Here is a 27,118-nt window from a genome sequence, read left to right on the forward strand (position 1 = left end):
AGGAAACATTTAGACACTCTGCTTGTCATAATTTAATACTGCACATGCAGAGCGTATTTAAATATGGATTAACAATGGAGTGACTCACCTTATCCATGAAGGGCAGGCGGGGATCTGCTGAGGGGTCTTTGGAAAGAAGCGGAGGCCGAGGGCAGCTCATGGGCTTGTTGATGAGCCCGTTGTTGTAGTCGTGGCCAGCTATCCCCATCCCACGCTTGTCAAGCTCCGTCTTCTTTTCCAGCAGGGCACTCATGGCCTGATCCAGGTTCATGTTGTTGCTCTTCAAAGCCTCCTCTGCTGGATCCCTCTGAAAACAGAAAAGAGATTAATCCCAAAATGTTCGGATCAAAATTATGCTGTTATAAGCATTTCATGATTAGCTTTATTATTATTAATTACTAGTCTTTTAATCAGAAGTTTATAAAATGGCTATTGAAATTTTTTTATTTTATATATTTATATTTGAAGAAAAGACTAAGCACTCACAGGGAAGCCCATGTCAGTCAGCTGCTTGATGAGACGATTCATGATCCAGACCTCATCCTGCTTCCCTGGGATCTTGCCCTGTAGGAGATGTGATCAAAAATGACAATGTCAGTGCAATTAACCGATTTCTTATGATGTCAAATAAAAGCATAAAGAAGTGTTCTTTATCCAAGCATTTGTGCTGCACACCTTTGGTGGGGGCTTTTTATTTGCATTGCTCCAAGAGTTACAGGAAGAGTTGCTCTCCTGGGAGGCAGTGCTATTCCACATGTCTACCTCCTCTGCATCCCACTGACCACCTGACAGGCTCAGGTCTTCACTTCCACCTCCCCATCCATCTTGCATAGGTTTGGGAGCTGGAAACAACCACAAAAACGCATAACAACAAATAATAAGGGCAAAACAGGTACCTTATGTGGCATATTTGTGATGTTTGTCATTATTTAAAATAACATGCTCAAAGTACTACAATATCTCACATATCAACAGGATGGATACTGAAACCCAGTATTAGAACAATGACTGGGCCAAAGTATTAATAAAAAAAAAAACCTTGATTAAAGCAGAGTTCTGTTCTGTTTTTAATACCCATTATCTCTCTTTTAGAGCCTCTGAGTGTGAGGGCAGCTGTCTCTTACAACCACGGCTGCACTGTGCATCAAATACACAAACAGACTTGTTCATACACCCTCGAAAGTGTGGTTTCATTTCTGAAGAGTAAATGCTCACAACACTCAAAGCCACACATGCAACAAGTTTTTCTTTTTTTTTTTCTTTTTAAATATAAATATGCCAAGACGGAAACATGAGCAATATGTCAAAACATTTAGCAAAAGAGTAATTTGCCTTAGTTAAATTAACATAGTTGAATCACTAAAAGTAACCATTAGTCAGCTGAACGAGGCATTTTGGTGGTAAAAAAAAAAAGTTAACATTAAGAACATGAATGTAAGTTATGTGTTACCATGAGCACAAAGCTACTATTAATTCTATTGTTATTGTCTTCATAAATAACAAGAAGTTAATTATTTAAAAAAAGCAGTATGAATAAGAGCAACAGGTAAATTCTATTCTATTATCTACTATTGCCTGGTCCAACTTAATCTCAACTATATGGGTAGGATGTTTGAACCACGCTTGACAACCTGGCTCAAAAGCACTGGGGATGGTTGGGTAATATGCATGAGTCTCTTAAGCTAGTAATGTTTATAATGCACAATTAAAAACTTGTTTGTACGATGTTTTACATCTAGTAAATGTGAAGGTTTTATGTTTCACATAGAGACTGCGTCAAAAACATAATATAGCCACTAGGGGTCAGTGTAGATTTATGTGCAAAACCCAAGTACTCCTGCTTCCCTTGTGCCATATTGATGTCCTTGACTTGACTCACCGGGAGAGAATTTTTAAACTTCTGTTTTTAAGCAGTATAGCAACACATACAGTATGATTGTATCCCAAAGCTATCCACACTTGGACGAGACTGAGCCATTTACCAGGTTTACAAGATGCAGGTGTCATTGTCGGGTTGCCCCTGCCATAGCTCTCCGGATTGCTTTCCCCCCAGCCCCCACAGTTCCCGCTGGGTTTGCCCCAGGCAGACGTCCCATTATCCACGCTAACCGGGGAAGATGCAGGTTCCCCCCAGGAGCTCTCCGATTTTGTGTGGGAGCTGGATATCTCTCCCCAACCTGGAGGACACACAAACACAATCAGTACTACTCAGAAACCAATCAGATCATGCGGCGTTTTTTTCAATATTGTGACCACACAGTGTCAAACTAAACTACAAAGATTTTGTTGTTACGATACGCCATTTGTTCATTACACCGACTTCTGTTTGCAAAATTGTGTGTTTAAATGACAGTTAAGAGACCAAATCATTATTTCTTGCCCTTCATACAGAGCAACAATAAGGGCTCTTTGTACCATACAGCACAGCCTGGTTTACTTTGCTAGCTAAGTTTAAATGTGCATGGTAGATGCCCAAGACACAGAAAATGGGATGGAAATCTAACAGTGATGTATGATTGTGTCTTGGCCATATTCAATGTCCATATATACATAGAAAAACCAAACATTTTAGTATTTGATCCCTAATAACCTGAGGCTTAAATATAACTGAGTCCGGTTAACACCACTAAACTGATTTAGCCTTCTGCTTTGAAGTGTGAAATGCCAGCCATGCAGAGAGGCAGAAACCTGGGTTTGGCTTAGCAGGAAGGTTGATGGAGGGAGGAGATGCCCATTTAAGATTTGGCATGGTCCCGTCCCTTTTGGCAAGAAAGACAGAGTGCTGTCTCTAGGCCTGCAGCAGCGCCAAGCTCAGTTTAGCTCTCTCCCCAAGGAAAGGTCAAGTCCCAAAGGCTGCTTCAAAATTATAGTTAACATTCAACCCTCTTGTGTCACTGGGTAAGAGGTGCACTGATCTAAACAAGATATAATCTCATCTGAAGAGTTTGTTTCTATCCATCGTAAGTCACTAAAACTCTATATTAAACAGCCAGTGAACAGCCTGCTGTCAGGATTGATCCAAAGGGTTCAACATGAAGAGTCAAATGAGGGCCAGCAGGAGGCTTCTGCCCAGTGCATAGTGTCTTGCTCCTCCTCCTCCTGTTCCTCACTTCAACTACTGACAGATGGTGGCTCCTATATAATCACACACTTCCTATCTATCTCAAACAGTTTGTGGTGAATCAATATTTTCACGAGGCCCTTTGTAAACAGCATTCTTGTGTTTCCTCTGCCATGTGAGGTTGCCAGGGTTGCCCCCATAGTCGAGCCGAGAGTTGTGAAGTGTGAGGGCGTCACTGAGGGACAGGCCTGGCCCTACCCACCTGATTTAGATAGTTGATTAGAGGCAAATCCAAAGAGAGTAAACTAGGTTAAGATATTACCTTTAAGTGGATCAACAGCTTGGAGCTTAGTAGCGGACAAAGCCAACCACCAAACAAGCTTTTTAGCACCTTTTGCTTTGAACAGTGAACAAGGATGAAGAAACTAGGAAACCCAGGCAGGCATTATAGTTTACCATTAACTAGATTAAACTCATTGAAATCAAAATTTGAATGCTGACTGTGTATATTAACTATACATTGTTAGCATTCATAAACAGGGAAATCTGAGCAAGTCATGTTACAGTCTGCATAATATATAGTTTATATCACCTTACCTTGAGCCATCAGGGGACCTCTGCTGTGAGATGCTCCAGGCTGGTGTTGCACAGTAGGATCCAAAGGCCCGCTGGTGGGGCCTGAGTTCTGGCTGTTTTGGCTGTGGCTCTGTAAAGGTGCAGGTGGCCCGTGGTAAGGGTGATTGAGAGGGTGGGGATGGTTGTTGTTGGTGCTGGGGGGATTATTGCCTCCAGTAGTAACTTTAGCTTGGGACGATCCTGAATTGTTCCTGTCCCACAGATTGACTGCCTTGTTGTAGGTACCGGGATCGCCCCAAGCAGAGGTCCCGTCATCGATCTCCATCTTGCGTCGGATGGAAGGAGGGGAAGGCTCTTCCCAGCCTGTAGGCTCAGTTGTTGAGGATTCCTGCTTATTTCCACCCCTACCTGGACCTTGTTTCACTGAGCCCGATCCCCCCCAGGACCCCATGCTCCCTCCTCCATTGTTACCACTAGGCCCATCTTGAGGCTTGCCCCCCCAGCCTTGAGAGGGACCACTGGGTCGCTGAGGAAGTGACTCTCCCCAGCCACCATTACCTCCAGGTCCTTGAGAAGACATTCCCCAGCCTCGTGGTTCTCCTTCCCAAGCAGTAGTGGGACTCTTTTTACTCTCTTCTGAGTCCCCCCACTCTGCTGTGTTATTGCTCACTCCACTGCTAGCCCAAGTGTGAGATGCTTTGGGCTGTTCTCCCCAGTTCTGGGATCCTGACTTGATGTGAGAATCTTCCCACCCACTTGGCTTCTCTCCCCAGGACTGACCACCATTTTTGGGTATACTGGTGCTTGGACCTCCTGGTGGAGGGTTTCCCCAACCACCAGGGCCACCTGGGGGCTTGATGTTGCTGGGTGGCTCTCCCCAACCAGAGCTTGGCTGGTTGGTAGCTGCTATGTTACCACCCCAACTAGAAGTGCCCTGAGAACCAGGTGCATCATTTTTGCTCCCAGAGTCAGTCATCTGGCTAGGGCCTGTGTTAGTGTTGGAGGGCCCCTGGGCATCGACTGGAGTGGTTGAGCCAGAGCCCCATGATCCAGTGCCTACATCACTCTTACGTTTGGTATCGTCCATGTCCCAGGAAGTGTGCTGGCGAACGGGAGTCTGTCCCCAGCCACTGTTGCACAGCACCCTGGGGTCCAGATCCTGGGCAGGGATCAAAGGAGCTGATTTTTCTCTGGATGACCGGTCTTTTTGCTGGGGATGGCCTTCCATGCTGTCACTGCTTCCTTCACTAGCCGCAGCTGTGCTTACAGCCCTGCTCCATGAGATGGACTGAGAGTCCTGTGCGGGAGAGCTGGGTGTATCCCATCCTCCCTGGGTCTCTTCAGGGTGTTCACCCCAGCCTCCAGAGTTCCCTGTTCCATCTCCTTCATGGCCCCAGCCAGGTGCCTCCTTAGATGAACTTGCCTTTGAGTTGCCACTGTTACCCCATACTGAATTACCATCTTCACCATTGACCTGTGAGCCTCCTGGCGGTGGCTGGGTCATGGAACCCAAGCCTACAGGTGCACTTCCCCAGCCAGGCAAACTGCGGATGGGGCTGGGGGGTTCCTGCTTATTAGTGTGATTTGGTCCATCAGTTTTAAGGTTCTGAGGTTCTGAACTGAAAGACACATTCGTGGACGGGGAGGGGTGTGGCTCTGCATCAGAAGCCATCATGGTAATCCAGGCATTGCCAATCCCCGAGGAGTTGCTGTTAGTGTTGGCTCCGGTACAGGTGCTGGTCTGGGCTGGTGGGGGGCCAGGTGGATTGCAGAGGTTGGGTGTAGAGTGAGGAGGTGAAATGGTGTTGGCTCCCCCTGAGCTGCCTCCCCCTGTGCCACTTCCGTCATGCCCCAACATGGGCCAGGCAGACGGGTTGGCATTAGGGTTTAGGTTCAAGTTAAAGTTGGTGCTGGAGGATGATGAAGGACCCCAGCTCCTAGTACTGCCTCCTCCTCCTGGGCTGTCACTCTTCGTTTCACTCCCCATTGAGGACTGAGGGGGGCAATGGGAAGATACAGCCCCAGGGCCCCAGCTGCGACTGGCTGCAACCTGGCCAGAGAGCATGCTGGTTCCAGTATGATTGGCAGGGCTGGGCCCACTGTTGGCTTTGCTGCTGAGGTGGTTGGCAGGGAAGTGGCCTGTTTGGCTATTTGCTCCCGTGGCCATACTCACTGTACTACAACTACTGCTAGTACTACTGCTTCTGCTGCTGCTGGTCAGGTGACCAGAGTCAGTGTCCAAAGGGCATCCTCCTGGAGGGACCTGGCTCTGGCTGAGTGTAATAGAAGGCCAAGCCTCTGTGTCCTTCTGGTCAATAATTAGTTGATCCCAGCCACTGAGATTGGTGGAAGATGCAGCACTCGTAGCACTTCTGTTGGCTGGCAGGTGCCCCCAGAGGGGATTATCATACTGGGCTCCCTGGCCACTCTGTGGGGGCAGTTCTGTGTGAAAGACACACACAAGGAAAATAGACACACACACAAAAAAAATCATGAGCCATAAGCAGGAGCAACAGGATGACAGCAGAGAGACTAAGTTGCATACGTCATCACACCCACATTTGCTTAGTAAGATTGAAATACCATGGCAACATGCAATGTGTCTTCACCATGCTTTATAAATGAAAATACATACCACCCACATAAAAATAAATAAATAAAAGGAAAAATTACTAATATGATAACAGAGGGGGCTTTAATTAGTAAATGAATAAAAATTATGTACTTTATTTGTATACTACACATTTCTAAAGGAACAAACACTTTAAAATATGTCATTTATCAAAATAAGGTGCCGTGCATTCAGTACGTTTAAAGAATTTGTAGTAAAACATGATATTATATTTTTCTTTCTCGTCTTTCCCTCAAATGTTCAATTAGTTTAGTGCAATTCTTTAAAAAAAGAATGGCAGTGATAACATTGCTTTTCTAATTGAAAATGATTGAAAAGTTATGAGTATTTAAAGAAAGGAACAACAGAAAGATTGGAAACGTGGTACAAAGCTAGAATACTATCTCGGAACCTTTTAAGCTAATTGGTAACATGATTAGATAAAAAGGTTTCCAGAGAGGCTGATGGGAAGAAGTTCATACAGACTGCAAGAGGAAGTATTTTATATTTTATCATAAAAAAAACAAACAAACTGCTCTACGTATAATAATAATAATAATAATAATAATAATAATAATAACTATTATTATCATCATTGTGATTATTATTATGTATTGTAGGTCATAAAAAGATTCAGGCTCAGGAATACTTGTCAACATTATCACTGCATTCATGAATGCAAGTTAAAACTACGCTACCATTTAAAAAAAAACAAAACTGCCTCATTCTATGGGCCTCAGGTAATTTAAGATTGACTGAGGAGAAGTGGAACAATGTTCTGTGGTCTGACCAATCAAAATGAGCAATTTCTGGGAGAAATAATGGAAGTGGAATGCTCCAGACGGAAGAGGACAGGGACATTCCAGCTTGCAATCAACACACAATTCAAAAGCCAGGAACCGTGATGCAGAGGTGCTTTAGTGGACATGGCAAGTTTCCACCTGTGCACCATTAATCCTGACATATATGTGCACAGGCTTTAGAGCAACATATGCTGCTATCTAGGGAATGTCTTTTTCAGTGAATGACTGACCCATATCAGCAAATCAATAACAAACCAAATTCTGCATGTATTTCAAATGCACTGAAATGTATTTATTTTTGTAATACCTTCAGGTAAAAATAACATAGTCTTAATTTTTTGACAGCTTTGCTCTTTATTTTACTGTGCATGTATACAGCTCAAGCATCAATAATAAAGTTTTCAGTTTCTAAGGTTATTTATAACAAACAAGGTTAAAAATAAATCAAATTAAAAACATTTGCATGTAAAATATTTTTGCTGAAATAATTTAACACACACTGCAAACAGAAGTCATAACAGATAGATACTGAACCTTTCCAACTAGTGACGCACAGATCTGATATGTGATATTCCTTTATTGTTGGGGCCTCTCTGTTTACTACAACAGTTGTCAGCACACAGAGCACAGGCTGAATTAATGCTGTGCTCATTTTACCTCTGAAGTTGAAGCTGGGAGTGATGCCACTGCTGTGGTAGCAGTAGTAAAAGCAAGAAATAGCAGGATTTATTTTGGTCTTTAGCAAGGTCGAACCATTCATCCATCGCCAGCAATAACACACAATACCTTGGTCGTTTTTCTGTGTACAGCTTGCTTAGCGAGTCACAAATACACAACATTTATAGCACAGATTCCCAGTTTTACTACTGTTGACGTGCACTGCCACCATCTTGGATTTTGAAGTCGGGGTTGGCGGGGCTTCTCCAACTTTCTGAGTGGAAAAATCCTACAACTGGAAGGCAGCATAACACAATATGAGGGAGCTATCAATTCAGCTGCACTGGCTCCCCATTAACTCCAGAGTTAATTTTAAATAAAACATACTTTTGGGCAAGTTTTTGTTTTTTAATGTTCATTTTGTTGTGACATTTATATTCAAAGGTGCTAAATAAACAAAAATGCTTCCCCATCGGCGTCTCTTGTGTTTGGTTTAACACTTGTTTTAAAGCCTTCGTTTCACTCATGGTAACACAAGTCAACTCAGTTATTTCAGATTTCCTGTTTCTTTTGAGCTCTACTCCAGCTGAGATACAAGTGTGTGACTCAACACATTCCTGTTGTGAGCAGGGCTATATTAGAAGCTAGCGTTATTGTAAAGGAAAACAGTAAACAGTAGTGATCCTCACACTCAACTTAAATAACCCTAGTGCAAATAATTATTATCTATTAAATTTTTTTAATTCATTTCTGTGTCCCAAGTTATTTCACTAATAAATACCAATTTAGTACATATATATATATATATATATATTAAACTCCAGCATCTTAATTTACAAAGTTCATAAAGCAACAATTAGGCTAAATGATGTTATCTTACATTATTCTTTCCATCAGACTGTGGATTACAGCTCAAAGTTGTCACAGGGCCTGTACTCAGTATTGGCAGTTACCCAAAGCCATTGTAATGGTGTAGTATAGGAACTGGAAAAAGCTGGATTGGAGCATCCTTATACCAAAAAGTCAAAAAAGGAATTCCATACTTGGGAACCATGTTGCAGAATGCAATCAATGACAACATCTTTTACTTACACCTCAGAAAACATCCATCTACCCATACAACTGCATGCAAAAATGCTTCATCTTATTTCTCCGAGAGCGAGTAGAATGGATCAAGCAATCCGGCTGCGATTTTCAGCACTGAAACAATAAACTCTACTCCAATCATCAACCTTGCGCCACCTCACTGGCTCATTTCTGCTACATCTCAAACTGAAGCCTCTGTTGTTTACATGCGCCCTCACATGCGTGCATAGTTTGTATGCAAATACGGCGACTGTCACAACAACAGGAGGGAAGTGATAGGATGCGTGCACCAAGATGTTTTCAAGCTTACTTTAAAGCTTGCAACTACAGACAAGGGAGAGAGGGTGCAGAAGAGAGCAAGGGGGAGAAAAAAAAAAAAAAAAAGAAAGAAAGAAAAAGAGGGCAATGTATTTCTGACACACACAGCGCCGTCGTTCTGTAGCGTCACTCGACTGAGAAGTGCAGGGCCGCCATTTTCTCAGTCCTGAACTAGAGCCAAAAAGGCTCTGATCTCCTGTCTGGATAACCAGTGCTCCTGCTTCAACAGCACACATGCTTTCCTCACAATAACACACACAGAACATCGTAACACGACACTGCATGCTCGACAGTGTACTGTCGCTTTAATATTTAAAAGTGCGCAAACGCAATCAGCCGAAACAACACAGGGATGGGAGGAAAAACAGAGAGCAAGAAGAAAGTAGAAGAGTGTGCAACACAGTAATGAAATACCTGTGGAGAGGTGCCTCCCGACCATCCTGTAAAGAGCTAGGTTGTGTGCAACGCAGCGACCATCCTTGTCTCAATATGTCTGCTCGGCTCGCCAAGCTTCTGAGGCTCATATCTGAAATGCTGCCAAGAAGTTGCACAGCTCTTGCACGGCATGAGACAACCCCCCCCCCCCCCATCCTCCTCCACCACCTCCCTTCCTTCCTCACCCCTCTTGCTCGGCCCCTCCCACTAACCCTGCTCTGACTGGGTCTTTCCTCTCCTATCTATTGCTTCTCTCCGGCTTTATTTATATCGCGCTCTATTCCTATCCTGATGGAGGATATTCTCCCTCTCTGGAAAAGCACCGAGACGCGGCCGACTCAGCGGGGAGGGGGAGGGGATGAGAGTGAGAGAAACAGAGGGGAGACTTTTATTATTCACTCTCAAGCCATGATGTAAAACAAAAAAGCAGGGCTCTTCTCTCCCGCCCATGCCCTCACATCTTTCAACCTTTCAAAACTGTCACTAAACATTTAGCTCCGTCTGCAATTAGTGCTGCCGCCCACGACGGAAAGCCTCTTGAATAGCGGCAGCAGGCGAAAGAGAGCGAGAGAAGCCCTTCAGAGCTGGAATGGCAATTTTCCTCACACATGAACAGACACAGGATAAGAATGCACAGGATGACAAATGTCGATTTTTGTCAAAATTTATGGCTGCAAGTCGGAAATGCAGTAATCAAAAACAGAGCTGTCACTTTGGGGAGATGGTTTCTGGACACATGAAATAAGCAAGGTTGAAGGGATCTGCTAATTTGTGTGTGATTTAGTCTGGTTCAAAACATGGTGCTGGAGTGACGCGCACAGAGACAACAGAGGAAGATACCCATGAGATAGAAGGCAGAGAGGGAAGAGGATAGGAAGAGCAGGGAGCAGCAGCTCCCTAGATCAAGGCTGCTATTGTTTACAAATGATCCCAGCACCCACACAACAAGACAATAAGTCAATGTTTAGTGGAGAACAGAGTCCCTTTATGGCTGAAGTTCAGCCCCCCTTCGGCTGTGAGGTCCTAATGCACGGTGAGGTCATGGCCACTCGCTCGCTTTGTGTGCTAACTTACACAAAGTACAGATGGTGCATCCAAGTAGAGGAAAAAACAAACAGCTTCCTGACAACAACTCGGATGCTTCGTTGTATATCTATTACTTTATCGTGCAGCAAACTGTAAAAGCAAAAGCTACAGTTTAAAAGAAAGCTAAAGCATTCGGATATCCAGTGGTGGGATCACTAAAATTTGAAATGTTCAAGTATTTAGTTTGTGATCCTTTAGCTTGGAAAGCTAGGTGGTCTGTGTGATTCAGGTCAAAAGCTGGTGGAGGATTGTTTGCTTTAAAAATTCTCTTTCAAAAAGCGGTTAACACACTTTGGGTCATTTTGCTGAATGCTCATTTTTCTTGATTGTAAAATGATGCGGTCTGATCTGGTACTGGACTGCCTGTGTGCCTTCTGTTCTCTGTCCTTCACTTTAACATTTGTACAACACACCTGACTAGAGGCGAGGGAAGCTCGAGTTTCCTTGCTGAAGTGGCCTTCTTTGTGCAAACAATGCTTTAACGTTTCCCTTTTCACCTTCCCAAGAAATGTACGGCATGCACAATTTGCTCAACTATGCCTTCTATTTTCTGTAAAGTACTCCTATGAACTTGACGGACGTTTGGTAATAGAAATCTGAATACTTTCACGGCCAATGTATTCTCAGAGGGTGTACTTGTGGAGGAAATGGAGATGAGGGTAGAACAAGGGAGGGATCCAGAGGAACGAAAACATAAAAGAAAGAAGTCAGAAAATGAAGGACAAAGATGGATGTTGAGAGATAGGAGGAGGAAATAATCTAGGAGGGCTATGTGGGCCTCAGCTGTACTGATCCTGGCTTAATGAAGTCCCTGAGGGGCACAGAGACTGGATGGTACAGAGCTGACAATGCATGCTGCCAGCCAGATGAATGAACTCTCTGATAAACACACAAACGTGCACCTCCCAGGAATCTGCTACCTCTGCCTATGATGGTCTCAAACGCCACACTGCGTTTGATTTGATGCATTGTAATCAGTGCAAAACATTACAGCAGCGGCAGCAGGGGTTCGTTTTATCAAACTTATTGATAGAATGGGTTTGATGCAGAAACATTGCAAAAACAATTGTTCTGCGTCATGCTATACTATTACCTGCCCACGTCTCAGTACTGCAAAACAAGACAACTAAAAAAAAAAAAAATGTCTTTCCTACTTTGATATTTCCTGTTCTACTTCTGCACAAAGCAACAAAAATAACACAAGAGGGACTCAAATTCGGCGAATTTGTGATGTAGAAACTGTTGGGAAGTTGAATTAACTAGTTTAATTTTTAATACAATGCAACCCACTTACTGACCTTAACTGGGGCAAGTTGTATCCAACATTTCATTGCTGATATTATGGAGCATCTTTGCTCTACAAATACTTTTAGGCACTTTTCAGCTCGGCTCACATGAGCTGATTTGATGTTTTTTTTTCCCCCCATGAGACAGAAAAATGTGTAAATGTGTTTGCAGTTTTGCACAAATTGTTAGAGAATTGTAATGATTTTTTAAAAATTACATATCAGCTAGAGATGATGGTTAATCAAAAACGCTATTAATAGGGTTGGTAGCCACTAATGTGACACATTTTTGTTATAAGCATTACAATTCCAGTTGATAGCACGCAGAAAATGGCCCTTTTGCACACCCACACCACAACAAGATGCAAGACAAAGCTATTTAGTCACTGCATGCTGTGTTTGGGATATTCTGCAATAATGGCAAGTTTTAGTGTTACAGATTTAAGATTTAGAGTCGAGGCAGGGTTAAACTGTATGGCAACAGTGACCCGGATATCCTGACAAGGCAAAGTGGAACAGGACACAATGCCAGCTGTCATCAACCACAGGCATAACCAGCAGATTTGTTGAAGGCAAATATAACACTCCTCAATAGATATTTGCAGCGCAGCAGTAGCAACAAAGCCAAAGTGGCACAGATAGCTTGCTAAATTCTCTGACAAACAAGGGTGAGATAAGGACAGGAGCTGTGCGTATATACATATGCAAAACCTGATTTAATGGATGCTTTCTTTGCAACTGCTTTGCCAATAATCTCAACATTATCTCAAGGGGAAAAGAATGGCAGAAGGACAATCTGTGCCTTTTAAAAAGTACACAGCAAAGACATCTGGCCATCATGTTTGGCTGTCAGTATCCTCTTTCTCCTCCCTCTCTAAAGGATAAACCAGGTCAAGGTCTTTCTTCAACATGCCAGTCTTAAAATAGCTTGGTGTCATGCCTTCTCTACATGAAAGGGCCTCGGGATATGAATTGTTGCAAAGCAAAAAAAACAAAACAGCAACATCAGGGAGAGAGTGATAATAATGGGAAGACTCACAGTTACACATATAATATAGTATGTGGAGCCTGACTAATCACGGATACTTTACATTCTTTACTTACAGTATGTGTGAGCATGTGTTTTGGCGTGGCAGAGGTTGAGGAAAAGAACAACCAGCACACCAGACAAAGTCAGAAGAGCAGGGACACAGTGTAAGAAAGACAAGATAGAAGAAAATAAAATTTTAAAAAAAAATCAGCGAGAGCTGATGTTTAATCACATCACAAGATGTCCCAGTCCTCTTTGAGGGGATTCCCAAGGCTCTTTTACAGCATCATCAGCAGACTTAAAGAGCACATCAAGTCTAGCAAGCATGTACTCACTCTCTCTCTGCTACACCAGACAAGCCATTAGCACATTAGCTGCACTGTCCTTTCACTTGACAAAGACGGCTCATACCACAATGTTATGCCATTTTTGTCTTAATGCAGCTTATGGGCATAAAAAACCTGATCATGTTTTAAGGGCTTTTCCCACAGAGCATTACACAAATACAAAAAGGGGGTAGCTATAAATTTTAGCACTTTCAACCATGCAGTCATAACAGTTCACCTAAACAAGTCAAGTCAAAGGGAGGCCAGGATTTCCCTATGTAATATCCTCACATATCCCTGATAGAGACAGCCGTTTAATCCAGAGAATAGCTAATAATCTTTATGACATACAATCTTAACTCTTGCCCTGAGCCTGGACTATTAAACACACCAGCTGTTTACTGTTATGAGTCAAGTTGAGCAGGGACATTCAAGTTATGACTGTTTACGTTAACATACATTCGCATGTATACACAGTGGTGCACACAGAATTACCTTTACTGCTCGTCAAAAGGCCTCATGTGGGCAGGTAATGAAATACAGTGTAAAATGAGATGGAAACATGATAAAACTAGAAGAGCAAAAGGGAACTCAGTGAAACTCGACTGAAGTTAACTAAAGAGACATATGACGAATCACAAGGGGAGATGGCGCAGAGTCATGCTTGTGCAAAACTGTCCATTTGAGCTGCCTTTAGTGTTGTGAGGTCGTTCTGTCTGTCATAATGTAATCAGTCCGTTTAAAGACGCAGAGAGAGCAAAAGCAGAGCCGAACCAGCCTGCCAGAGAGGGGCGGGGAGAAACAGCAGCTTTTACCGTAAGCCATGAGTCACTTCAGCCCACAGAACTGGATGCCTGCCATGCTAGTTCTCTCCTTCTTTCTTTTATTCCTTCTCACTCGGTCTTTCTATCTATGCCAGGTCAGGCCCACTGAGGCAGCCAGCTAGCTTGCTAGCTAGTGCAGTGTTGCTCCGCCTACAAAAGCAGGAAATACTGAAGGGATGGTCAGGAAAGCTCAAGAAAGAGTAGGAGGAAGATGATAATGGAGGAGGTGGTGGAGGTGGAGGCGGAGACAGAGACGTGGACAGGATAAACATCTTATCACCATGGAGATAAGGCTGCACTCAAACAGCAGACGACACATTTATGAGAAAGTTTGTGCTGCTCCTCAGGCATTGAAAAGTGTCCAGTGCCCCTAAAGTGTCACCAAAGAGCACCTTTTTAGGAAATAACCGTTCCCTGCCGCCACTTAAAAACACATAAGAACCTGATTTACTGCCAAACATAAAACCACAGGAAGGAGAGTACACAGACACACAAAGATAGCCAGCTGTGTTTACTCGCCATCCTTTACCCCAGTATTCCTACATCCACATCCCTAATTCCCAGACAGGCTGAATGAAAATAAACAATAGCCAGCGGCACCTGTGCATTTGCACAGCCTTGCAGGTACACTGCATGATTACAAGCACAGTGCCTTACAAAAACAGGAGTGGATACAGCCATTGCTTTTTAAGAATGCCAGAACTCTTTGGCACAGCTGAGATAAGTCAAACAGATATTAGTAGAGATCTTTGAAGAACCAACACTGTTGTTGTTCTGGCATGACATACTTTTTGACTAAGTAGCTGTAGCCAGCCAAAGTTATTATTGGAGTAGTGTTCTACATGTTGCAACTAAAACTGCAGACTTGACAGTGACTGATGGGATACACTCAAATTTGCTCGAGTACAGACTGAACCAAGAGTTTACATCCTGCAGCAATGAGTACCTGCACTCTCTAATTGTATTAAGTAACGTCAACTTTATTTTGTCTTGTTTGATTAAATTTTAGTGATGCAGACAGTGAGAGCAAGAAAGTGTTGTCCATGCAGAAGCCTGATTAAAATGTGTAGCATCTTACTATAATACACAATCTGTATGTGTGTTTGTTTCCTTGTCCATTTACTCCTCTTACAAGACCAGGATGAGGGGACACACAGGTACATTTTAGGTCCCTGAAGGTTTTTAACTATATCAAGTCTTGTGACCATGTCATGTTGCCAAGCAACAACCTAGCAACAGGGCTAAAATCAACTGTTTTTAACATTTGTGCACCTATAAAAAGCATCATCCAATTTTATTTCACGATATCTAATTTGTATCCACAAAACATGTATTATATATGACATGTTATGATGCCATCAGGTTACCTGGCAACCACCTAGCAATGTGCTAAAATGAAGAAGCATTGCTGCTCCCACAACACATTATAAAAGCAGCGTATCATTTTTATCCCATCACAAGCAGGTCAAACAATATTATAGGAAGTGCATCATCTATATGTATAACATAATGTAACTCCACTGAATTTCACTCCTCATTCTCAATTTATATCCACTTCATGTGGATAAGCTGAATATATCATCAGTAAAACAAGTAATTCCAAATAACCTCTTACGATTTATGTAATTAAACATCACAAGATTTTTTTTAGAAAACATTAAATGTACTTATTCAAACCAACAGACCTGTGGGCAAGCTGGCTGCAGTGGAAGAGGAGCAGGAAAGAGAGGAGTGTATGGCTACTGTTGCTGCTGCAGGTTCACTAGTGGTGGGACGTCCCGTGGTGATGAGAGGCAGCGTCCCCAAGGGAAGAGGCTGGCCCCGCTTTAACAGCTGCTTGTGCTCCTGCTGACGAAAGCGTGGGGGCACCTCTCTGGGCGGGTAGCGCTGCTGGAGCGGAGTCTGGGACTGCTGTGCTGTCTGCGGCTGACCTCCGGAGGGGATGCGCTTGCCATTTCCACTGCTTGGGGGTACAGATGGGATGGCACTGGGGTTGACGGGGGGAAGAGGAGGGCTGGGGTTGAGCTTGGTAGAGTCTGGCACTGATGAAATGGGTGGGGATAAGTAACAACAAGAAAACAGAAATGCAGGGATGAGGAAGGGTAAAGCAGAGCTGTTGAGCACACACTAGTACTAAAATACTATATGATTAGTTGCAAATGGACTGGTCCATATTCCAAATAAATAAATAAAATCACTCGCTAGAGACCGTTTATATGACTTATATCTGACACATAACACATTTAAAGAAAACTAAAAGGAACTGCTGAATACTGCCCTCTTCCTCTATAAATTACTGTCAGTAATTCATTTTAAATGTTTTCTGTAAAGCTACTGTGGTTAAGCATTTCCTTCACTGACTCTTTTCAAAGCCCTGGATACTTTTGGAAGATTTCTATGAAGTTAAATTCAGAAAGGCTAAAGGAGCAGAAATCTATAAATGCACAAGATTTACTCAAGGCAGTGGTCAGTCCAAACAGATGGTTGTTCTTTGGAGAACCACAGGACTGTAATAACCTCGGGGTGGCACTATAAAAGAAAAAATGATGACTTTAGAGATGGCCAAGACACCCAACTCCCTCACAGCCTGTCATGGTGCCGGTTCACAGATTATATGTGTTGAAGAGGTCAAGTACCAGAAAATGGACTTAGACCTGCCTGCTACATTATTGTGGGCTATTGTCTCCATCAGGACGGTGCTGTAAAGAGCGCTGAGCACCATCAACATAAGCTGTTCATGGTTTGTGGCAGGTTATGGCCCCTGAAATGATCACCTCTCAGCGCTCTACAAAAGCCGTTAGTTATTAACTGCTTGCACGGCTGCTGAAGCAAAGTGCTCTTATCCAACTAGCTTTAGTTACCCTTAGCAACAGAGTGCGAGGCTCTCTCTGCTCTGACCAGCCATTTCTCATGGTCGAAGCCCTGCAGGGTTTCACATGAGCAGCGAAGCCTAAGAACTGCACATAATTTAAAAAACCTCCAATAACATTTATTCATGCATTCGTATTTTTATTTTTTTTTTCAATTGAGGGACATTAGAAGTTGGGAACAAAACATTGGTATATCATCACTATAAAACTGGTGTGTTACAAAAGAAAATTAAACTCCAATAGTCACTCTCTTACTCCCCAGAGGAAAATATCTAGCCTCTCTGCAGCTTAAATGCATCATCATATCTACAATCTTGGTGTCAACTGTTGCATGCAGCTACCAGGCTAATGTGTACTTGAGACGTTTTATTGGGGATTCGTGAGAGCATCTACTATGTATTTAAAAAAAAAAAAAAATGCAACCACTGTGAAGCCTCCAGTTTAGTTTTACGCTGTCACAATCTTCATTTCCAAGAGACAGAAGAGTGAAGGGCCAAGTTAAGGCTAGCAAGCTTAATCCATATGCTGGATGGGTGCAACGCATATATGATGCTCGCCAATTAGTGAGAAGTAACAGACTAACAAATTACCAGAATTTCACAAAACTGGAGTGCAAACTCACTGGATTGGTTGCATCTTATAGAGAGTCGTGTTACCCGTGAAATCATTTGATTAAAATGCTGCAAAAACCCCCAGCACTGCAAACATGGTCAAGAAGTGACTTGAACTACTGGTAAAGGGTCTAAGACTACAATCAACTACAGCTCCAGATATCGTCACGCCTGTCAAAGAGGCGATTTGCTCTCATCTTTAAGCGTTCATAAAACACAAATTAGTTAAAATATTTATTCCCATTATAGATTTTATAAAGGGAGAAATTATCTACAGTGACCAAAACTGTGTTTTTACCACATGCAGGTTTTAGTACTTTTGGGGTAAGTGAAGGTGTAAAGCTAATAATGGGTGATGCATCCCTTGTTTGTTCATCACTACCTAATCACACCTCTCTAAAATGTATACACTGAAATAAGAGTTGTTGCTATAAAAAACACGGCTGCTATAACCGACAAGATCCACTTGTCAAACATCAGAGCCGTGAAGTCCAAAACACCCCCAGGATGCTAATTTACAGTCGCTGAATTTGGAAATAGGCGGTCGGAAGCCACCACTAAATCAAACATGTTGGTCAGCTTGGGGTCACGGAGCTGCTCCAGAATGAGATGGATCATGAGACACAAAGCGCACTGGATAATCTCCTCAGCACATTTTATTACATAATAAAATAAGCTGGTAAACTAGAATGCAAACAGGATGCAAAAAAAAAAAAAAAAAGTGCTTAAGAGCTACACATACTGTACAAGAGCAGACCCCCAAACACCAGCTGACTGGACATAATGTGCACTGAGCCACAATGGCATTTGAGCTCTTGCTGCGAGGGAAGGGGGGGGTCTTTAAAAACCACCAGCCAGAAGAAAAAGAAAATCTTTGTGCTGCAGCCTAACTGTATTATAAAGAGCGGGGCCTTGCGATTGGCTGACAAAATGAGTGTGTGCAAGGCAGCAGTGAATAACTTGCACACATGCGGCTAGTCCGGCATCACACACAAAAACAAAGAGTTATGTAATGCTGAGGCCCACACAGAGGGGAGAGGGCGAGATGGTGTCGTGGAAGCACACTCAGCCTTGTAAATACTCAGACATGTTCGCTCACACGTCACAAATGGCAACATTTTTCTGTGCACGTTTGTGTGTGTGTGTGTGTGTGTGTGTGTGTGTGTGTGTGTGTCAGTCAGTCAGTCATAGTATGATCCAGTTTCACCCAAATCTGTCTGAGTATCTCCCTCTCCCTGCAGCTCAGCAATGTTGCGGGGGGGGGAGACGACGACGACACACGCTATAGTGTTGGAGCTCGCCTCTCATCAGATCTCTCTGCATCTGCTTCATTTCCTCTTCATTCTTTATCCCTCCCCACCTTCCTGTGCTCCCCTCTCCCTTTCTCCTTCACTCCCAGTGATCTACCATTATCCTCTTGTCATTATTACTGTATTAAAGGCGGCAGATGGACACGATAATTCCTGCCCAATTCTACCCGCTGAGTTTAAGAGGTGATTTCCTCTTAAAAAAAAACTGAAGACTGTTGTAGGTTATGCCACAATGTGCAATCGTAGTTATGAACATGAGCATTACACAGTTGGGACTCCATGATGTGACGTAGATTCTTCTGGAAGCTGAAGAGGGGGGAGAGCTGGCTGCCCTTTTAGCCAATCAGAGGGAAGAAACAAGGAGGGGACAGGGGAGGGACAGGGGAGGGAGGGAGGGAGAGCGAGCGAACGAGAGAATCGACATTCGGGAGGAAGGGAAGGAGGCAGGGAGCGAGGATAAGTGATGAAGAGTGTAGTGTGTGTAAGAAAGTCTCCACCCCCTCGTGCACTCCTCTGTTAGCTCGAGACTCACTGCCTGAAATCAACTTGGGTCCAAATCCGCTTACAACTGGATCACCATTTGCCGGTGCTGCTTTGGTTTCTTCAGATTGCATGAGCGACACAAGTCCTCCAAATTCAGTTATCCTGATAAACTGATGATTTAATGTAAAAATATCCTTTTATTCTCAATTAAAATTCAGAGACTGATCAAGGCAGGGCTTAATAAATGTTTCTGGCAGGTGTGGTGTACAGTGCTTGTATCTCAGGCAGTACTTAGCAGCGAAACAGTGAAATAGAGTAAGAAGAGACGAGACCGACTCATGCTGACAGCCTGTTTGCAATAACAGAGTCCTCAGCTGTGCCACTGCACAGGAGAATTCCCACTTCATCAAAGATGCACATCAAGCCTTGGCCTTGGGGCTGTGTGTGCTTCATGCAGAGGAAGCCATCCCATTTTCTATTTTAAAAGGGGGTCTTAATTTCCTCAGAAACAATGATAGTATGCTTGCCTGGCTGTTTAAGAGCTAGAGGTTGTGGGCTGCCTGGTTAGGATTGTCTGGGGATATATTAAAAGAGTTGGAAGAAGGTGGAGGAGAAAGAGAGTGAAAAGCATTGGCAATCTCTCTGAGTGGAAGGAAAAAAAAAAAGGTCTGACCTTGCAGACAAAGGATACTTCTGTGCAGGTGCTTGGATAGCAATGTGCAGAAGAACTGAAGACTAGCGAATGCAAGTACTCATCACAAGGTAAGTTAGTTTTAAAACTGTCCTAACAACAATACGTGATGAATGAATGTTTTCAAATGATGTTCCTCTGAGTCGCAAATCAATTTTCAAAAACATAATTAATATATTAACAGTACTGTGCAGCCTGTACAATATTTACAAGTATATATTAAATACTATCAGTATTCTCCTCCCCTATATGTACAATAATAGCATGCTAATAATCATTCTCACTGCTCTGTTCCTTCATTGAAGTGGTTCGTCTCACTCTTGGACAGAGTACATACTGAAATGCAAGCCTTCTATAACTGAGCCTTTAATCCCACAAGTTAGGCCATGAATGGAGCTTTATAAACTAGCTAAAGAAAATCTCGCTGTTGTAAACAGGATTGCTGTTTGCTTATTGTCCAGTATGTTACATGTGTTCAATCTAACAGCCAGGCCTTCTTGTGAATAAGAGTGAAATCCTGTGATGCCTTTGCATCATTTGCCTCCAAACTGTCACAGCACACCACTTTAACGGAACAGAAATAGAAGAAAACACACATGCTGCCTATTTCTAGAAAATAGTAGCAGAAAGAGTGAATCGTGAGGGAGGAACGGCGGCATGTCTTTGAGGCTCTCCGTCTCATTTTTCCTGTGGGCTTTAAAATGTGAGCAGCGAGCCTCACAAGAGAGAAGATTAAAGGGTTTAATTAGAAGTGAATAAATACGACACGGTAGTTAAGAGGGAAACCCGTCACTGCATTACATTCCACACAGAGAAAAATGCTGTTTAAAAAAAAAAAATAATAATAATAATAATAATAAGATTTTAAAAAAATATTTATTATCTGACAGCACAGTGCAGAGAACGCAAGGTTGTGATGGTCAAAGCGTTAATCAAACGGTAACTATGGGTCTGAATATATAATCTCAGGATCGACATTCACTTCCAGCTCTTAAGTGTTTCTCTCCAGACCTACTCTCCACCTGCAGAAGAGCTCCACAGGTTGAAGTAGGGGGGATCTCAGAAGACAAAACAGCTCTTGTGCCAGCAGCTGCAGGCAGCCCAGATTCCAGAGTGTTATGATTTACAGGAACCGAAGTGTGAAAGACAGTGGAACGTCCTGTCCTCCTGACCTGGGCAGCCCCTGCTGAGTCCGAAAAATGGTTCAGTCTCACATAACAGCGTCAAACTGAAACTGCAACAAAGAAATGCCACTTGGCACTTATGTTACAAGTATCTGTTTCGCCACATTCAGGGGCTGAAAATGCTTAATTTGTCAAACACATTCTAGACATTTTTGTTTGCCACAGACTTGACCTTTGCAACTTCTCCAATAAAGCTTCCCTTCAGATTGCAGCTCACTAACCAACTAGTCCGGCCTTTAATTCCACATCCACGTTTTGACAGGCTAAACTCAGCGTGTGGGTATATTTCAAGAAAAGACACACACATACACAAAAAAAGATCACGCGTGAATTATATAGCACACAAGTGTTTTATCAAAGACCCTTTCACATCTGAGTGTTGCTAATTAAATTGTACCGTAATGTCAAAAACCCAAGCCCATCTGTCAGTTGTCATAAATATAATGGCTCAAGTGACAATATGCAATGACAACAGGCTCATATGCACAATTTATGGTGTAAATGCAGCTGAACACAGCTGTTACTTGTGTTGTTCCTTAAAGTGCAGCTTATCATTACCAGTACTGCATTCATTTAAGCTGTGCTGCTCGGGATAAGACATGCAGTGGTATAAATTTCCCCCCTGATCGCACCACAATTTATGGCTCTCTAGCACAAAGCGCTGGGCGTAATTAAGCGAATGTGAAACGGCAAATTAATCTGTTATGAAATTACTGCCACGACACTACTTTGTAATAATGTTATCTTTTATTGCACTATGTAAATGTGCGCCTTGATGTGCATGCATGTTGTCCCCAGTCTCTGATAGGGACAAAAATGCACAGCATGGATAGGCACACAATAGCTCATTAACCCCTAGAAATGAACTCTAGAGTAGCTTGTTGATGGTGGATGTGCACAATGCTTATTACTAATAGACTCATCTATTATTTTTCTTTTTAGGGTGCGTCGCTGACACCATGAGTGCGGCCCAGCACACACTGTGATAAAGGTCTCTGTGATACTCACATCACAGCGTTGCTGCCATGCTTCATGGCTTCCCCACACCATTAAAGCTGTTTGAGAATCTTTAGTTTAAAAAAATAAATAAAAAATGCCACATGCCAGTAGATACATCCTACACATGTTACACGTGTATGTTTTAGGCTGGTTCCCTGGGGTTATGCAAAATTAATCAATCATACAGTAGGACTTTAAATACTGTAAAATAGAGCGATAGATATAGAGACAGACAGATATAGATCTCTCTCTCATATCTTTTCTCTATATATCTATGTGATGCCTTCTTGAAAGTATAAAAATAGTGATTTCTGTGACTGATATTAGATACTGAAATGGTGTGGATATGCTAAAATACCTGGCATCGTAAAGTAGCTGTGATATAAAACCATATGCGTAACGGTGGATTTGCACAGACACAGAGCATATATATGCTGTTTGTGTTTGCAGGTCACATTAGGAGACTGTAAGAGTGAGAGCGTGTGTGTCATAAAAATGAGCCAGTAGAAATATCCTACAAAGGGGCCCCTCAGCTGTGCCGGCAAACAGGAAACGGGAGTGCATTCTCACAGTTTCACATAGCTCTGCCCGTTTTTGTGTGTTCTCAAACATGGTTTTCCTGCACTCTCCCAAATCAACCAGAGGCACCAGCCACCTCTCTACATTTCACACAAATAAAAACCACAACAATTTCTTCCATCTCTGTTCCTTACAGCCCACCTTTTTCTCTCCTTCCTCCTTCTCTGGTCCCAGGGCGGGCCTCAGTGCTAGACCAGACAGGAGGTGGTGTAGTGTTACTATGGCGCTTGGGGTCTTCCTGGAAATCTCCTGTGTATGAATGCCTGTTTATTCAGCCTCCGCACTAGCCCTGCTCTCCTAATTAGCTCCCACTGTACCTTACACTAGTATCAGACACAATCTGCCTCTTTTAGTTGATTAGTCAATTAAGATTCATGGTGTCTTTCAGAAAAAAAGACAACTGTTTCAGCCCTTTTTCACGATCTTTTCCAGTCATTAATAGATAATAACTGCAGTGCCTCGTTAACTGCCACAGTAATATTGAGGTAAAGACAATCTATAATCTGTGTGATCTTCTTCAGAAATGATCAACATGAGCACAGTGCAACAGAATATGTAAAAGGTGCTAAAAAGTCAAGTGTGATAATAGAAAAGCCTGTTATAAATGGTGATTTTTAGATCTGGTACTTAATAGGGGTTAAGATAAAGAGTTGAAGTGTCAAACAAATACTATGAAAAGAAACGGCATGTTATATGTGCTAACACTCACTAATAACTATTCTCTTTCTACCCTTCAGGCCATCCTGTCAGCATCTTTGAGCAGTTCTAATCAGATTTCCCGCTGCCTATCCCTCATGACACATTAAGTCCCTCTCCCATCTGCTTGCTCATGCCGACATGAAGATCTGCTGCCAGGCTAACTGACTGTCCACCACATCCTACCTGCTTCCCTCTGATTGTTAAAACCACTGGCTTGGGGAGACAGTGAAGAGAGTGGGTCTGTAGCTGCCACAAAGCAGGAGTTAAAACCTGCAAGCTAAGTGCAGTCTTCACTACAAAACTACATTTCTAGGCATTTTTATTCAGATGGTTTATTTGTTGGGTTTTTTTTTCTCCTTCAGATTTTCTTCCTCTCCTCTACCCTCTGAGGTAAGCCTGAGGACCCCTATGTGGAGGCTTTGAGAGGAGATGGACCATTCTTATGCTTCTTATTAGGTTGTAGGTAGTAGGCTCAGGTAGTACAGCAGAGCTGGTGGCCAGTAATGCTTTCAGTTGCAATATATTTTTCAACTTTAAAAGCAAATCCTTCATAATCAACAGCATAGCAATGAGCTGAGAATCAACTGACGCCTAGTGGCAAAAAGGCAGAACTGCATATACTGTGTGGTTCCCCTTCTGACAACAATGTAACACCCTCACACAGTCAGTGTCCTTCCTGCTATCACAAGATATCACACAGACTCGCAGCAAAGGTCTACACTGACAACTCCAGTATTAAAACATGCATAACAGACGCTCCTTTTATTCTGTGGTAAAGAAATCAAATGAGTCTTTCTTTGATGTTGTGCATCAATTGTACAAAATACAAGCAGGAACAACTCACCTTTGGTAATCTGCTCTGTGGCCTGAAAAAACAAACAAACAAGTTAACAACAGATCAAACTTAAAATGATAAGATAAACATGTAATGCATTCCATGTAAGATCCAGAAAACAGTATGCGGTTTTGCATGAAATAATTTTTAACATTTTTGCTCATGATCCACACAACAGTAATGAAGCAAACTAGTCAGGGGCAATGCTAAGGGACAGGTAGTGCTCGTGTATTTAAACACTAAATTGATTAACGCTCGACACATTTAAGAGCTCCAAACAAGATTTAGTTTGCCGTGGTTTGACTGCTGGTACTCGCCTCATTGCAAGACGGTGGAGTTAAGTCCACCTGACAGATGAGGACCTGATTATTGCTGTGTTATTTAATTGAATAGTGTAAACTGTATTATTTATTAAGTTAATGAGGGAAAACTAGCCTGTAGCTTGTACTTTTTCCAGCACTAGCAAAAAAAAAAAAAAAAAGCTTAAGCACAAGCACAACAGATCGCTAGAAGAGGACTTAAGGTTAGGGGATATGAATATATAAATGTGCTGACATAGGAGCTCTATACACCAAAAACACTTATAATGTAGAGCTGTGCCTGGCCTTGTACTACATAGCATACTAGCATCTAAAATACTGCAAATGCCAACAAGCTTGTTCTTTTCACCATAGAATAATCTGTAATTATTTATGATTGCTTTAGTCTATAAAATGTAGGCATTTTATCCTAAAATTATAATTAGAACTAACAAAAAATATTTTCTGTGTAACCAAAACAAGCAGCACAACAGGTCAAATGTTGCTTGAGCCCTCGTAATGGAGACTACAGACAAAGAGGAGTCCCTGCATTAAACACAAAGTTAACTGGAAACTGGTTCAAAATAAAACATTAATAATTATAAAATCACTCCAATCCCTACCCAAAATCCAGCTGACTGCCAGTAACTGCTGCAATTAGCTGGAGTTTACAGTATCTTATCATATGATAAAGAACAGGAAGGAACAATTACAGCAACATGATAAAAGCATGTGGGTTTCAAAAACACTCTGCAAGCCTACCTTTTTTTGAGCAGCCTCTTTCTTTTTCTTCTCGTCTTGTTTTTTCTTTTTCTTATCTTCCATCAAATGGTTCTCTTCTCGTATTTTTGCTTCTTTTCACAGCTTAAATAAAAAGAGAGATGGAGAGAGATTGACAAGGTTTTACCCCAAGAACCAGTCAAAGAGAGGAGTACTTTGGCTCAGCAGAGTGAACACAGATGAAAGTGATTTCTTGACATTTTCTTTTCAGCTGAATGGTTCATTTTATCAGTCTTCAAACTGAAATCAGTGTGTCAGTAGCTGCGTTTGTAACACGTGACGATATGTGGACTAGTAACACACTAAAATCACTGTCAGCTGAGGTGAATAGTTTTGATTATCGTCAACTCCAAAATCCAAATTCAATCAACATCTGTTCAGGATCTTCCAGAACAACCCCAAACCAATCAGGGTTAACTGCAACCCACAGCACTCAAAATGATCCACTGCCAAAGTTCTAATAGTACCTACTCAGCCCAACCTGGTTTCAGTTGTTTCCTAATACAATTGTGAATGGGGTCATTACAGCAATGTGGCTGAAAGATGTGACGTCATTTGGATAGAAAAACAAAACAAAACAAAAAACCACAAAAAAAATAAAAAATAAAAAATAAAAATATGGTGGATGTCAAGGTTATAGTATACCTGCTTCTCAGTTTATGGCTTTTTCTCAGACTCGGGGACATTTCTCATATACTCGGGTTTGAAAAACTGAAGTTTTGATTTTCATGAAGCCACTCTCATGACTCATTGAGTGACGCCACTAACTAGCCAATTGGTGGCGTGCAGTCTGTTAACGTCACAGAACCCCAGCTGAGTAGGTACTAAACAACCACCTGGTACCAAGTACTCCAACCTAATGTAAAAACCCTAAAAACCAAAAGTCTTGTCATTTAGCTTCAGCTGACTAAATGTCATAAGATTATGACAGAATAAATCTAAAGTTCATTCACTTGACTTAAGAGTAAAAGTTTGTTGTGATTTTATAGGTAAGAGTTACTCGGCACGTTTACAGATTGATATCAAGAGAAATAAAACAAAAGCAAAATGTGTCCATATGTCCACTCTTCTCTTCTTTCTCGCAGTTTTATGAGAAAGAGAGCATGGGAGCTGGCTGCCACCCTGTTTATTGGGATAGATCAAATTTCCCTTCTAATCTTACTGCACAAAAAGATTGAAAGTGATCCAATCAGAAGCAAACTCATCCCGCCTTTCTAAACAATTTAATTTGTTAATTTGTAACTCTGATTTGATCTAGTCTCTCCAGAACACTTCCATCTTGTTTTTGTTCATCACTGTTTTTGTACTCGTGCATTCATTTTTATTTAGTCATTGTCTTGCTTCTGTTAAGAGAAAGAAAAAAAAAAAAAAAAGGCTGACAAAAACTATCACAGAAATTATTGGTCAATGAAATTAAGACTGGACCCATGTCCATGGCACTTGTTTTGGTGGTAAACATGAGGCAGGTGCTTGTGAGTGACTCGTCCACAATCCACAGACGTAAGACTGAGTTTATTTCACATTCCACTTTTAAGCAGCATATTTCTTTAAGTGTGCAATAGGGCTGCCACGATTAGTCGACTAGTCACGATTACGTCGACTATCAAAATCGTCGACGACTGATTTAATAGTCGACGCGTCGTTTGAAGCTTTGTAAGATCACAAAAGACGCAGGAATA

General features: G+C 42.2%; 1 protein-coding gene across 10 annotated transcripts in view; it reads right to left on the minus strand.

Moving 5' to 3' along the window:
* The window catches only part of tnrc6c1 (trinucleotide repeat containing adaptor 6C1), a 49,117-nt gene that overhangs the window by 7,922 nt on the left and 14,077 nt on the right, over nucleotides 1–27,118 (minus strand). For 8 of the 10 annotated variants that reach the window (XM_013911260.1, XM_013911261.1, XM_013911259.1 and 5 more), the window contains exons 2-9: nucleotides 25,422–25,523; nucleotides 24,370–24,391; nucleotides 15,785–16,141; nucleotides 3,659–6,079; nucleotides 1,983–2,177; nucleotides 676–842; nucleotides 487–564; nucleotides 89–307 (exon numbers count right to left, since the gene is read on the minus strand). In XM_013911260.1, the coding sequence (XP_013766714.1) occupies nucleotides 89–307; nucleotides 487–564; nucleotides 676–842; nucleotides 1,983–2,177; nucleotides 3,659–6,079; nucleotides 15,785–16,141; nucleotides 24,370–24,391; nucleotides 25,422–25,484 (3,522 nt within the window). In that variant the 5' untranslated portion in view covers nucleotides 25,485–25,523. Of the gene's footprint in view, nucleotides 1–88; nucleotides 308–486; nucleotides 565–675; nucleotides 843–1,982; nucleotides 2,178–3,658; nucleotides 6,080–9,526; nucleotides 9,671–15,784; nucleotides 16,142–24,369; nucleotides 24,392–25,421; nucleotides 25,524–27,118 lie in introns of those variants that run through there. The other 2 variants (XM_013911265.1, XM_013911266.1) reach the window with 2 other exon arrangements.

Source organism: Pundamilia nyererei, unplaced genomic scaffold, assembly GCF_000239375.1.
Source record: "Pundamilia nyererei isolate P.nyererei 1_Seehausen unplaced genomic scaffold, PunNye1.0 scaffold00059, whole genome shotgun sequence".
NCBI lineage: Eukaryota > Metazoa > Chordata > Actinopteri > Cichliformes > Cichlidae > Pundamilia > Pundamilia nyererei.